Source organism: Gymnoscopelus braueri, assembly GCF_963280865.1.
Source record: "Gymnoscopelus braueri genome assembly, chromosome: 7".
Lineage (NCBI taxonomy): Eukaryota > Metazoa > Chordata > Actinopteri > Myctophiformes > Myctophidae > Gymnoscopelus > Gymnoscopelus braueri.
In genome coordinates, this window is record NC_137608.1 from 13,584,792 (window position 1) to 13,599,459 (window position 14,668).

At 39.1% G+C, this 14,668-nt stretch overlaps 1 protein-coding gene across 1 annotated transcript; it reads left to right on the forward strand.

Moving 5' to 3' along the window:
- The first annotated feature begins 933 nt into the window (after positions 1-933).
- On the forward strand, positions 934-8,124 carry entr1 (endosome associated trafficking regulator 1). Its single transcript, XM_080433412.1, has 10 exons — positions 934-1,362; positions 1,688-1,776; positions 2,597-2,668; positions 3,438-3,520; positions 3,910-4,024; positions 4,113-4,186; positions 4,526-4,637; positions 4,785-4,847; positions 5,568-5,707; positions 6,121-8,124. Exons 1-10 carry the CDS (start codon positions 1,311-1,313, stop codon positions 6,206-6,208), a joined length of 888 nt encoding a protein of 295 aa, XP_080289538.1. The 5' UTR covers positions 934-1,310; the 3' UTR covers positions 6,209-8,124.
- The last annotated feature ends 6,544 nt before the right edge of the window (positions 8,125-14,668 follow it).

Here is a 14,668-nt window from a genome sequence, read left to right on the forward strand (position 1 = left end):
GCCAGTGGGTACCCAGATAAATGATTTGTAACTCTGAGAGAGAACAAATGGAACCAAATCAATGTCCATTTGGGGGTACCAGAGTCCCCAGCTATAGGCTATAATGATTTGTAACTCTGAGAGAGTACAAATGGAACCCAATGGACCCTTTCGGGTCCATTGGGTTCCATTTGTACACTCTCAGAGTTATGGGGATCCGTGACCTAATGCATAGTAAACTGGGGGGTCCTTGAAATGAAAAAGTTTGAGAACAACCCTACTGCTCTATGGTGACCGTGCGTGCACCTGTACAAAAGTTGCACAGTGTGGAGTTAGTACATGCAGAACCTTTTCAGTCCATGAGCCTCGTCATGACCCAGTAGTGTCACAGCAGCATGACGGACTCTGTTTGGTCCTTTCAGACCAAACACCAACACACACACACACACACACACCCAGCACCACGTGCGTCAAAGTGGATTTGTCAAGTATAGCTGGACAGGCTGGACAGGCAAGGGGAAAACCTTGTGCCAATCATTGTCAATGCTCTAACGCTGAACGCTCAACTTTTTCTTGAGACGTCATTGTCATAACTTGAGACTCACACAAGCTTAAGCTGCCCTTCATAACTGTTAAAGGAATAGTTCACCCCCAAAATGAATTTGAGCCATGAATTCATGTAGATTGTTTAGTTTTTGTCGCATTCCTAAGCCAATAATTTGATGACCGGCGGAGACTCCGCGGTCATCAAAGTATTGGCTTAGGAATGCGACAAAAAAAAACAAAAAACGCCATGAATACCAGGCTTCATGGGGTGTGTAATTGATAGAAAATAGGTAATTGTTTTGGGTGAACTATCCCTTTAACTTTATTTCTGTTCTGATGCGTTTTATTTTGAAGGCCATAGCCGGAAGTCTTTACATCCTTGAGCGTCTCACTTCACACTGTTGTGTTGTGGTCAGCTGATATGGTGGGAACCCTGCTGGGGCTAAACATCTGATAAGTTGTGTGGAGCGGACTTCATGTGTCTGTCTAGTCTACACAGCAGACATGCTTTAACTACACTGTGGAGAGGTCTGCTCCATTGTAGTGGTTAGTTTAAACACGGCGAAACTGGAGACGTTTAGCTAGTTAGCAGAAAGCTAATGGCAGAAAGCTAACTGGGGAGAGAGACTGTAAACAGACCCCTGCATAGATACTGGGTTCCGTCTGTCTGTCTGTCTGTCTGTCTGTCTGTCTGACTGACTGACTGACTGACTGACTGTCTGTCTGTCTGTCTGTCTGACTGACTGACTGACTGACTGACTGTCTGTCTGTCTGTCTGTCTGATCATGTCTAAACATAAACATAAGAGCTCTGTCAAGACTCTCATCATCACAGACGGTAAGTTCACTAAGTTGATTAACTTTCTGCAGCTCTGTGCACGAAATGTTCTTAATTATACACCTGGCCAATCAGAATTGAGTATTATCTGTGACCATGCATATGATAATATTAATAATAAATACTATGCAATGTTTGTTATATTATTTTATGTTATATTTGTATTATATTATATCATCATCATTAATGTGAATAAAGCTTGATGTTGTTTGTTGTCTGTAGATGATAAGGCTGAGGGAGACTAACTGAATCCATGTTTTTTTGTCTGTGGATGATGAGGCTGAGGGAGATGACCTGAATCCATTTTCTGTTTTTTTGCCTGTAGATGAGGAGGCTGAGGGAGATGACCTGAATCCATTTTCCTTCAAGGAGTTCCTGCGATGTAAGACACAGACAGACACACAGGAAGACATGGTACTGAGGACTGGACACAGGACTGACACCACACACACACACACACACACACACACACACACACACACACACACACACACACACACACACACACACACACACACACACACACACACACACACACACACACACACACACACACACACACACGCACGCACACTCTAATAGTGGTGTGCTGGCTGACAGGTTCATGCGTCTTTGTTAGGTATATCTGCGTGACATTCACACACTGAAACACTGATGAGGATAGAAGGCTGAAGTGTTTAGTCTTGACATGGTTTTATATTAAAGAAATACAGTTGATGATTATTTCTAACGTGTGCCTAGATTACGATTAATACACGATTACTTAAATAAATTATAAATTGTGAAAATAGCAGATCTACAAGCTGGTGAGCTTGTAGATTGGTTATTTTGCTGTGTTTGTATGCAAAGTATAACAGAGTTAAGTGGTTAGACTTATTGATTTAGTGGATTATAAAAAATCGATTCAAATTTTTATATTTTTTTATATCATTGATATATAAGAAAAAGAAGGAAAAACAACCTGCTTCCTGGTTAATCAATCAATCTACATGAGCAAGATGTAGATATAAATTATATTCGGTTAATTGCCCTGCCCTACTGTGTAAATTAATGCTCAAGGAAGGACCATGCACCACAAAGAAAGCCAAATGTGGTAGAAGAACACTGTATGAAATCTGATGTTAAGATTATTATACCCACCTGTCTGTCTCGCTGCTTGTCTATCACTCTTGTCTCTTCAGCTACTGTATATACCTGTCTCTCTCTCTCTCTGTCTCTACCCATCTGTTTGCAGAGAGCCAGCAGTCCGAACTTTGACTCTGAGGTCAAAAGCAGTTTCTTTGCTGACCCCTCCCTCCTGCCACAGGTACAGTGATAAAGTGTTGTAAGGTTTAGTTTTGTGTTTAATCATTTGAACACCTCAGGCATCTCATGATGACTAGACTGCCCCAACGCTCCTGATTTCGTGTATAGAGGGGCGGGTGTAAAGAGCCGGCGAGAGACTGCGGCTGATCCCATTGGTTCACCGATCTGTCCGTCAACCCCCGCCCCGTTAACACAACATTACGAGCGACGCCCACTGCACTCTGGTTGGTTGGGAAGTGAAACACTTCCTTATACCGAGTACACCGATGCGCTGGGCCAGGCTTTTATTTTTTAGTAACACTAAACAATAAAAGCCTGGAGATCGAGGCTACATGATGACAGTCGGTCGCTCTGTCAGTTCAAATGGCTTTGGTCCGGTTGGGTGTAAGGAGCAGCCTATTGTGTGTTGTCTTCAATTCATGTTTGCATTATATTATGGGTACAACTTTGGGACAAAGTGATATTGTCCTTTTGTTTTAACATTTGTTTAAAGCAATGTTTAACTTTGGTAGTAGCCTAGTAGTCTTGTATAGGGTTGTATAGCTATCTGGCCATGATATTGTCCAAATATTGTCAATCACCTTTATGTTGCTTGCGTGCATTGTCATCGACAATGCACGCAAGCAACAGATGTTGTTTGTTTTGATTTGTAAAGCAATTTCTGGGTGTCTTGAAAAGCGCTATATAAATGTCATGTATTATTATTGTTATTATTATTATTTATTATTATGATGGATGAATGAGTAATGAGGTCAGCCTACTGTGTTCAGGAGGAGTGGGGGCAGAGCTACCAGCAGGAAGAGGACAGCAGCGCCTCCCTGTGGCTAGAAGATGAAGAGGAGGAGGTGACCAGGTAGGTGAGGTTCCCCCGTGGCTGAGGGAGATAAATTAGGCTTTTGGTCTTCAGTCAGAGGCTCTGAGCCACTCTGACAAACTGACCAGAGAATGTCTTACGTTGTATATATGTTAATAACATCGTTGCTGTGGGGCAGAAACCTCCCAACTCCATATTCTAACTTTTGTTTTTGTAAATGAATGCCCTATTTCACCATACTACAGTGTCACACAAAAGCATCAAAAGTAGCAGATCCGCCGCGTCTTGAGCTTGTAGATCTGCTACTTTTGCTCGTTTTGAATTTGAAAAGTAACACGGGACATATGAGGTTTCCACCCGACAGAGACAATATGAAATAGAAACCAAAAATGTATTTTATACCAACTTTGTTTGATCTGGACAAACAGGTTCTCCTCTGGGATCAGTAAGATCAGTCTGAACGGAGAGCACTATGAGGGAGATGATGAGACATCCATTGAGTCTCCTGACACCTCCTCTATGAGCAACAACCAGCTACAGCAGGTACACACACACACACACACACACACACACACATCTGTAAGGACCACAGTCTTGACACTTGGTGTGTGTGTGTGTGTGTGTGTTCCAGTTGAAGGAGGAGAACGTGTGTTTGAAAATAACTCTCAAAGACCTCCAGAAGAAATACGACAGCGGCCAACACAGGTGAGCCAATCAGACAACAGCATTTACACAGGTACGTAGCTCCTCAGCCGAGAATGGCAGGTGAGTTTTAACCGTGTTTGATATGGAGAGTTCCGTAACCTGATCTAGCTGAGCTCCACAGATGGAGCTTAGTTCAGCCCGCCTTGCCACTTCAGCTCTGCCGATTGGTCAGTTCCTGTATAACCTCTAGGGATAGATATGACTTTTTAGGTTGGGTTAACCATTATACAGCAGTTGGCCAATCAACATACAGCTTATCATCACCCTCTCTGTCTCTGTGAAAATAAGACTGGGCTTGTGAAAATGATTATTTATAACTATTATACGTATGGTTACCAGGATCCATCAGCTGTCTGAGGAGTTACTCCAGAGGACGTTGCAGGAGGAGAAGGAGGCACAAGCTCTGGAGAGCATGGTCCAGTCTGTGGAACAGAACCTCCAACTGATGACGGTATGTCTCCTAAACCTTTAGCCACATTGTGGGTAGAAAGCTAAATTGTAGTTGTAATAGTTCTTAATTTACTGATGATGTAGAACTCAACTGTCTGTGTACCTTACCTAATATGCACCTATATGCACCTAAATGTCCATCTTTTAGAAGCGAGCAGTGAAGGCAGAGAACAGTGTATCCAGACTCAAACAGGACCTACAGCAACTACAGGTACAACCATTTAATTGTTTACATCATTATTATGATTATGATTAGTGATGTGTTTACCGGTGGCAGTGTTAATTCTGTCGACTAAAAGACTTTTTAAAAAAGGTTTTGATATTTAGTCGACTAAGACTAGACTAAACAATTTCAGAAGACTAAAATAGGACTAAAACTAAATGGTGTGTTATTCAAAAGACTAAGACTAAATACAAATTTGCTGTCAAAATGAACACTAATTAAGGTGGTAGTAATGGGTTTACAGTGATAACAAAAACATCTCAATATTATCGTGGGCCCGTGATAGCATCTACGATGGGTATTCAGGCCGAAGATTGTATCGTGGAGTAATGAGAATGAAACGGCCTGGCTCGCGATGCTAGTAGCAACAGAGGGAGCTTTAAAAACATCCCTCCTGTAAGAAATATTAGCAGAAGATCAGTGAAACAAAATGTCTACATAGTAGATGATACCTGTGAACACAGGCTAGACTAGAGACTGAGACGTGCTGTCGTACGGTAAGACGCTAGTCTGTTGACTTAAAAGTATCACATTGTTGACGGTTAATGTGTAATCATATCATAATTTAAATTATGTATGTGTGTGTGTGTGTGTGTGTGTGTGTGTGTGTGTGTGTGTGTGTGTGTGTGTGTGTGTGTGTGTGTGTGTGTGTGTGTGTGTGTGTGTGTGTGTGTGTGTGTGTGTGTGTGTGTGTGTGTGTGTGTGTAGGTCCAGTGTGAGATGTTGAGGTCAGAGAATGCTGCAATGAAGACGGAGGAGTCAGAGACAGTTTCCAACATGAGACACAACGCTCAGCTGGCTTCAGAACAGCTAAACCAGGCTGTTTTCAATGCACACAAATCAATCAAGTAAGTATTTCTATCAATAACTACTAATGAATGACACAAGTTACGGTAAATATTAAAAATAAGTAACTGAAATAATTTATAAATAGGCCTGTTATTGTTATTGACCAGGTTTTCTTTAGTTTTTGAGCACTTCAGGAAGTAGGAGGATCAGCATCGATAAGCCACGACTGCTGTGGGCTCATTTTAAAACTGTGTCCTTTCACAGAATGAAAGTGTGTTTTACAATAGAAGTACGATTATAAATGTTTTAACCGAATACTATTTATTTCCACGTCGACTAGCAGGAACAGCACTATTTAATAGACTAGTTGACCAGCTGCCCTAGTAACTGTGTACCTCTAAACATATTGTTTTACTTTTTTAATCTAGTGCCTTGTTTGTTTGTCTGTCTGTCTTTCTCTCTATGTGTACAGACAGCTGTTGGGTGAATCAGACAGACTGCGTTTGACCTCCCAGATGCTTCAGTCCATCGATAAGATCTCTATCCACACAGATCCCTGACCTCAGCTACTCTGGCCTGAACAGTTTTTTCCCAGAGTTCATTGTTTTTTCAATATACATACACATACATACACACTTTTTCCCCCCTGTTTTTTTGTCTTCTGGGACCGCATGAGAGCCAGACATTATGAGAGGGATCAAGAAAGAATATATATTACTTGAGAAAGATTTTTCTAAAATGAAGGAAAAAAACTAAAAACGTTTGTGTAATATACTGTATAACTCATATACAGTGTGTTTTGGGGGATCTGCTGGAATTAAAACATTCTTTTCAGAATTGAAAGTATATTGTTAGTAGATTTTTTTTATTTGATCTAGTATGGTTCCATGCTAATAGAGAAGGTAACCAGTGAAACAGTTTATCAATCATTTTTCAGTATATTTTATTTATATACAGTACTATTATTTCAGCTACAGTGACATCGTGCATTGCCTATCAATCATCTGCCATCTTGTGTGTGCAAACTGGTGCATAGAATCATGGCAAACGGGTGCTTCTTTCTTGGATATTTTGTGCTTTTCTTGATTTATATTCGTTTTTTATTTCAGCCGACTGCATTTGTATGCTCCAGCCAAGTGCACTCGCGCATTATAAGCAATAATTGACACTTTGTGGACTGAAAGAACAACCATATTGTCTGGACTAATATTCCTCAAGAGGGGCCATCGGATAAGTTCAAGAACTTATGTTTACCTTCAATTTACCCCAGTGGCGATATTTGCACCTATGAGGTAATGGCAGATTTGGCCATAACCCCAAATAACTATGTATGTCTCAAAGAATAATACCAGGGCCAGTGTGCGTTCATGTAAAGTGCCTTGAGTGAATAATAATGTAGCCTGAAGTTATAGTTTTTTACACCGCTGCCATGTTGTTGAAACAGCCTTCCGTTAAACATTGCATTTTTAAATATGACAGGGGGCTTATAGAAGTCAGGTTAGGACCTTTTTATGGAACAAGGTAACACTTATAATGAAATCTGTTCAGCTGTCCTTGTTTTTAATGTGGGACCTGTATATATTATGTTCAATGTCTTAAACTGTGTTATTATTTGTGTTTAGTTTTATGTTGAATGTCTTGTGATTCTTTGTTTTTAATTGTCCTTTAACATCTTTGGGACCATGTTGGAAATAAGTGTTTTCACTTAACATGTTAAACGCCTTTGGATATTTGTGTTTATTTCTGTGCCTGATGGTCCACAAATAAAACCAATCAATCAATCGTTACAAGGTAACCATGTAGTCTATAATAGTCAATATAGGTAATTTAATGACCGAGTCCCCATTCTTGAAACACACGTGCAACTATCACATGGATTAATGTTATCAGTCGCCACAAATTTTGAGCCTGCATGTCTTCTATGAAAGCATGGCACGCACCGAAAATAGATGAAAGAGTATCTGAAAGTCAAACTAGCGATAGAAAACATCCTTTCACGCTGTTTCACAAATCACAGATTGGGACTTGTTTCAGTCATGAGATTCTATGTTGCTTCATCCCATGCTATCACTCCCTCTGTGTGCTGCAAACCCCCAGTGACGTGACACTGTCCTATTTCCTCGTTATTTAATATATTTGGACTAGATAAGTTCATTAAATCAAACTGGTCCACCAAGTAACCGGACACGAAGTTGCCAAGCTTTTATAACAAAACAGACAGGACTAATCCAATGAGCTCATTTGGTGTCATTTTATGTCAGTAAAATATCCCTCAACTCATGATTTATTTACATCACACACTTTAAAAAACGGTTTGGTGATAGCTGATGTGTAAAATAAATAATGACTTATAAGATTAAAAAAGGTAATAACTTAACAAATTTGTTTCAGATGTTGATGCACATTTTAATACTTATGGAGTCTATTTTTAATAAGAACATTATTAAGACCAGCAGATATACTGTAGTGTACAATGATAACCATCAATAAAATGTTGAATGACCCGTTTCATGTGTGGTGTGTGTGTGTGTGTGTGTGTGTACTTCAGTTGTGTCAGCGTATGTATCTGTTGTGTCCAGTGTTTGTCCATCTCTGCAGTTCAGTCTGACGTCCGTCTGTCTCTCTGAGAACACAGCAACTCAGACCTGTACACCTCAAACAACACACACACACACTACAATACTTTGATGTTTAATATATTTTCTCATTGTGAATTTCTCTGATATTGATATGTCTTTTTAATCAGTGATAATGGTTCAACCCTAAGAGGGGTCAGATGTCAATACAAGTCTGACACAAACCAATCCCTGCTTGTGCGTGCGTGCGCGTGCGTATGGGGAGAAATGTGGCACTATTATAGTTTTTTTAACAATTTTGACTTGTGCTAAAGATTGACATTATTTTTAAAAATAAAGGTGGTTAAACATCTCTCTGTGTGTGTGTGTGTGTGTGTGTGTGTGTGTGTGTGTGTGTGTGTGTCTTCTTATGATAACTCCTACTTCTCAGCTGGAATATAAACAACACCTGCTTCCGTATGTGCTTCCATTATCAGACCTGTCTGTCAGAGACACAGAGATGTCTTCATCACTGCTGCTTACCGTCTGGCTTGGCTTGTTCATGGGACAAATCACAACCGGTAGGTGATGTATAGGCTAGATGCCATTCACATAATTGCATTATACCTGTGTTGTATTTAATGTTCGTATCCCGATAATTTTGTGCGTGTTTTTGTCCGTGTAATACAAAATGAGAAAATATAAGTATAAGCCTATACATTGAGCACAGTGTTCCAGTGGGATACTATGGTACAAAAAGCTTTTTAAGATATGATGATGCATGCCTGACCATTTAGGGCTTTATACTGTAGGTGAGAAGAATGATTTAAATCATATTCTGGTTTTACAGGGAGGCAATGCAGAAAAGCTAATATTGAAGACATATTTGGTAGTTCTTTCTTAGTCAGTACACCAGGATTATTAAAGTTAACTCAAACTAAAACTAAAAGGGAAAAACATGTTTTGTTAACAAAAAATTAAAGTAAAAAACTAAGAAACAAAATAAAAGCTAGACTGAACAATGCACAACCAGCAAAAACTAAATAGAATTGCATGTCAAATCATCTCAGTTTTAGTTTTCCCTCTCAGCTTGCATTGTGGTTGCTACACCTGGTGAAATTGACTGGCTTAATAATGACACATTTGTAAATCATATCTTATGTCATGCATTCTATAAATCAAGGCTTTCCTCAGAATACCTGAAAAACTAAAACTACTAAAAACTAATGAATATTTAAAAACTATAATAACTCACTAAACTAAAGTACACAGCAATATTCTGGATCAGTAGGAGAGTCTTCAAATACTTGTTAGAGTAGCTTGATAATAAGTTATTGCAATAATCCAGCCTCGAGGCAGCAAAGTGCATGGACAAGTTTTTCTGCATTTCTTTGAGACAGGATGTGCCTAATGTTCTTGGGGTGCGTAGGTGCGTAGGTTAGGGATTCTTGATTCTAAGCCAATAGAATCAGCTTACAGCTTACAGTTTACAGCCTTTCTCTTCCTGGAAAGTTTGGCATGCTGAATTAGAAGCCATAGAGTACCGAAGTCCTGACATCACTCGGTTATCCCCTGAATCAAGGAAGTAATTTTTGTATTGAAAATACCATAGGGTGAGAGGGCACGGTAGAGCAGTCGGTAGTGCTGTCGCCTCACAGCTAGAAGGTCCTGGGTTAGATTCCTGCCGGGGACGCTGTGGGCGCTGGGGCCGTGTTCTCTCCTCAGCGTCATCAGTGCCCATTCCCTAGGTTGGTGAAAGGGTCTTTCTGTGTTGCATGTTGTCCCCGTGTCCCCTAGGCAGGGGCGGATTAACCCTTCGTGGTGCCCGGTGCTTGGTGCTTGGTGCTTGGGGGGGTGCTTTATATGCTGCGATGCTATTGAGACCCTATGGTATTTTCAATGGAAAAAATACTCTCCAGGGGGATAGCGGCCTCTAGTGGCAGTGATGTCAGACTTTGGTTCTCTATTGTTCTAGCATTAATACAATATTAAATTATGTGTTAAATGACCAAACCTGTCTACTGTGTGAATGGTAGACAGGGTTTCTGAATTGTCCACAGCCCTCCTCTCAGAGACAGAGCCATGTCAATCAGAATATAACTGTATCCCATATAATGTAATTTAGAATAAGGTATAACCAAGGCCCCGTCATTTATTTCTTCAATTGCTCGTGCCTGTCAGATCTCTCCTATAATGAAAATGATAACATCTTATAAAGTAACTGTATTTAATCCTCAGTTTAATTACACCCACATGTCTTTACGACTGTTCAAACACAACCTACTAAAAACTATTTCTACCCCTTGTGCATCACCAGAATCGGTAGTATCTGTACTTCAAATATATCAAACTGCAGCCTTACATGAATTCTTAAACTTAATTCATCAGTAATTAATACAATAGTAACATTAAAACAACTGAACCATTAGTTAAAAGAACTTTACCACTAATCACTTTCAATATTTCACTACTCAGTTCAGCTATACTAATTCAAAATAACTGCAACTGTTTCTACCCATTGTGCAGCTACAACACCTGCACCACCAGCAGAGCCAAAGGTCGCGTTGGAATTTAAAATACAGCAAACCTTCACACCAGCACTTGCAAACACATCCTCACCCGCATTCCAGAGCTTAGCAACCCAAGTAGCTTCAGCGGTAAGTCCATTATGATGATGCAAAAAACATACTCAATATTTAGTGGTATAGTGATTCCCCCTGTCATGCATTTTACTATAATATTGATCTCTGGCAAATGTATACACATTTTGTTTAAAAAGAAACATACCGTATGGAAATATTTTGCTTTCATTGTACAATTACCAAATAACAAAACAACTTAAAATGATTGAAGTTTATAGATTTTAACAAACCTCTTCATCCAGCTATCAACATGAGAAGGAATATTTATTAATTTAATGTAAATCTATTAATCATGAACCATGAAATGAACTTGTTGGATTAATAATGATTCTTTTAATTATTTTCTGATTTCAATTAATGATTTTTTGTTTACAGTTGGACAACCTCTATAAGACAAAGTTTTCTAATTTCAATCGCACTGTTGTAACCGGTTTCAGGTATGCACCAATGGTTTATAGTTATACTGTATTAAATATATTTGTTTTAAATGAATTGATTAATAATTGATTTGTACCTTTAATGTAGTCATAAATAACAAGAATGTTGATGTGTAATAAATACAAATATATAATAATAATGATAATAATAATAATAATAATAATAATAATAATAATAATAATAATAATAATAATAATAATAATTAAAAACAACTTTCGACATCAATTTCACAGCTCAGGCTCAGTAAAGGTGCAGGCTGAATTAATATTCCACCAAGAGGCAAATTCCACAGCACCAAATGTCACTTCTGTGACTGATACTCTCGTGGAGGCTGCATCCAGCTCTAATTTCTCCCTTCCTGTGAACACGTCATCTATTGTTGCCACTGGTAAGAATTGTTGACTCAACCGATTATAGCTCACAATGTGCCTTTTTAATGACATGTTTAATGACATTACATTTTTTCTTGTTATTAATTATTGCCTGCACAAGTATTGATATGAATGTTTTATTTTTACAGTGGTTTTGCCACCAACTCAAACACCAGCACCTTTAACAACAATCACCACGAATACACCAGCAGGTACGATTTCATCAAACAAAATTGCAACGGTTCAGGAAAGGGTTGACAGTCTCGCGATACTCTGGCTGTTCAGAAACATACTTTGTGCTCTTTAGATACCTCTATAAAATTATACAGTGTACACATCGAAAAGCAACACAGCAGAAAACTATGTGTGATATGTCTTCTTTTATTTTCCTGAGCCGAGTATTTTATAAAGGTCTCAATCGTTCAGAAATAGTGTTTGTCCATGAGCTGTCCAGCCGGCTCTCAAAGACTCCAATGTTATTTCACCGACTTCCGGTGTGAGTCTGCCACCCAGTGCGACGAATCCATAGATATATATAAAGGTTAGATGACTCACCCGCGCTGCTGGCCAATGGAGTACGACGTTGCCACATGGCGGCCATCAAACACCAAAGATGTATTTATGATACTGCATACTTAATGTTTTTTTTCTTCTTTTTAAACATGATTATAATTATAAGTATGCAGTATCATAACTACATCTTTGGTGTTTACAAAACACCAAACCGTTTGAAAATCGGATGAAAATTGAGCACGCAATGGTTATTTCAAAGTACATGCACCATAGACATAATGTTATGAATGACTGCTGCAAGATGGCCGCGGTTGAGCTACGCTTGCAACGGCCCCTTGAGCCATCTAGCCTTTATATATATCTATGGACGAATCTGCCAGCTGGAATTGCATGATAGAGGAAATGACGTCGGCTTCCCTTCCTTTCAAAAGCTTCCTTGGGGGCTTGGGGGTGGAAGAGATTGAACATCAGTTCAATCTCTTCATCACAGTTTCAAGTACAACACCTGGATTACCAAGTACGTTTTGTTGAATTCTTTATTCATCTCAAATTTGTTTTTTAAACATCACTCATTGTGATGATGATGATTATTTATATTTTTGTGGTGGAACACACCAACTGTAATAGTTTTGTTGAGCGCAGCATTTAGTAGTGATATTTTTGGTCCAGTTTCACTTGAAACTAAAAAAAAACCAAGGTGGCAGAATATAGATCATCTATTTTTGAAATAGTCTACTACAGTGTGTGTGTATATATATATATATATATATATATATATATATATATATATATATACACATATATATATATATATATCATCATATACACACACACACACACACACACATACACACACACACACACACACACACACACACACACACACACACACACACACACACACACACACACACACACACACACACACACACACACACACACACACACACACACACACACACACACACTCATGTCACCATGACTAAGCCATAACCATATAAGGTGTTCCCAATGCAGCTATGCCCAATGTTGAGCTCATAGGACTAGCTAGTACAATCCCTTAGATTAATCAGCACTTGGTATTGAGGGGGGTCGGGGTAGAGGTCATTATTTCTGAACGATTGCGACCTTTGTCATATAATCGGTTCAGGAATATAAAAGAAGACATATCACAGGTTGTTTTCTTATCACTTGCTTTCGATGTGCACAGTACATCATTTTATTGAGGCATCTAAACAGCAGCAGGTATCGTTTCTGTCTCGGAGGTATCGCGAGATTTGGTTGCCAGACAGGAAATGGTTGACAGTCTCACGATACTTTGGCTGTTCAGAAACATACTTTGTGCTCTTTAGATACCTCTATAAAATTATACAGTGTACACATCGAAAAGCAACACAGCAGAAAACAATGTTTGATATGTCCTCTTTTATTTTCCTGAGCCGAGTATTTTATAAAGGTCTCAATCGTTCAGAAATAGTGTTTGTTCATAAGCTGTCCAGCCGGCTCTCATAGACTCCAATGTTATTTCACCGACTTCCGGTGTGAGTCTGCCACCCAGTGCCGGCTGGAATTGCATGATAGAGAAAATGACGTCGGCTTCCCTTCCTCTCAAAAGCTTTATTGGGGGATGGGGGTGGAACCTTATTCGGTGAAACCGCCCCTATAAGTGAGATTTGGAAAAATGTACAAATATCTTGGGCAGTGAAACCGGCCCTAAAAGTTTGTACAATTATCCTGCGCTGTGATTGGCCAATCACAATCTATTCAGGACTGTGATTGGCCAGTGTCACATGACACATGTGCATAGCCCTATGTGATTGGCCAGTGTCACATGACACATGTGCATAGCCCTATATAAGCAACCATAACTTAAAAAAAACCAAACTATTGTTTTTTTTAAGTTATGGTTTTGTCCATCATAAAGTGTGTTTTACAAAAGATAAATGTATTTATCTTTTGTACATGATTGATCGACTCCATTCAGTATTGTGATTAGCTAGCAAGACACATGCTGACACTAAGTGGCTCTTTCAGATCAAAGCATATATATTGGTTGACTCCATTCAGTATTGTGGTTAGCTAGGAAGACACCGCCCACTTCACACAGGGTGTGATTTTTTAACTATGGGTTTAACTTTCAAACCATGAACATGCACCTCCTATATTCCCAGATATCAGTTGTGTCACTTTGTATAGATAATAACATCAGTTCAATAGAGACACACGGGGACTACAAATTTCACGCCCACTTTTGAGACAGCGCCGCTACTCGAGGTCCGTTAGAACGATGAACTGCAGCTGCCAATGCATTCCCTATGAGAGGATATGAAAGTTAGCCTACTTTTAAAATTATCCTGCATTAACTGAAGACGATATTGATTTAAATAAAAATATGTTTCCAAATGTATGGAGTGTCTTTGTCAACATATCTTCTTGTTTTCTTAATAGTTGATGTGTTTCACATTTAATTTGCCACTTTAACGAGTTACCCATAATGCTAA

Excerpts from the sequence above, each read along its gene's own strand:
- entr1 (XM_080433412.1), top strand. The coding sequence starts at position 1,311 with ATGTCTAAACATAAACATAAGAGCTCTGTCAAGACTCTCATCATCACA. Across the intron at positions 1,777-2,596 it reads CAGACACACAGGAAGACATG|AGAGCCAGCAGTCCGAACTT; the intron begins GTACTGAGGACT and ends ATCTGTTTGCAG. Across the intron at positions 4,848-5,567 it reads AGGACCTACAGCAACTACAG|GTCCAGTGTGAGATGTTGAG; the intron begins GTACAACCATTT and ends GTGTGTGTGTAG.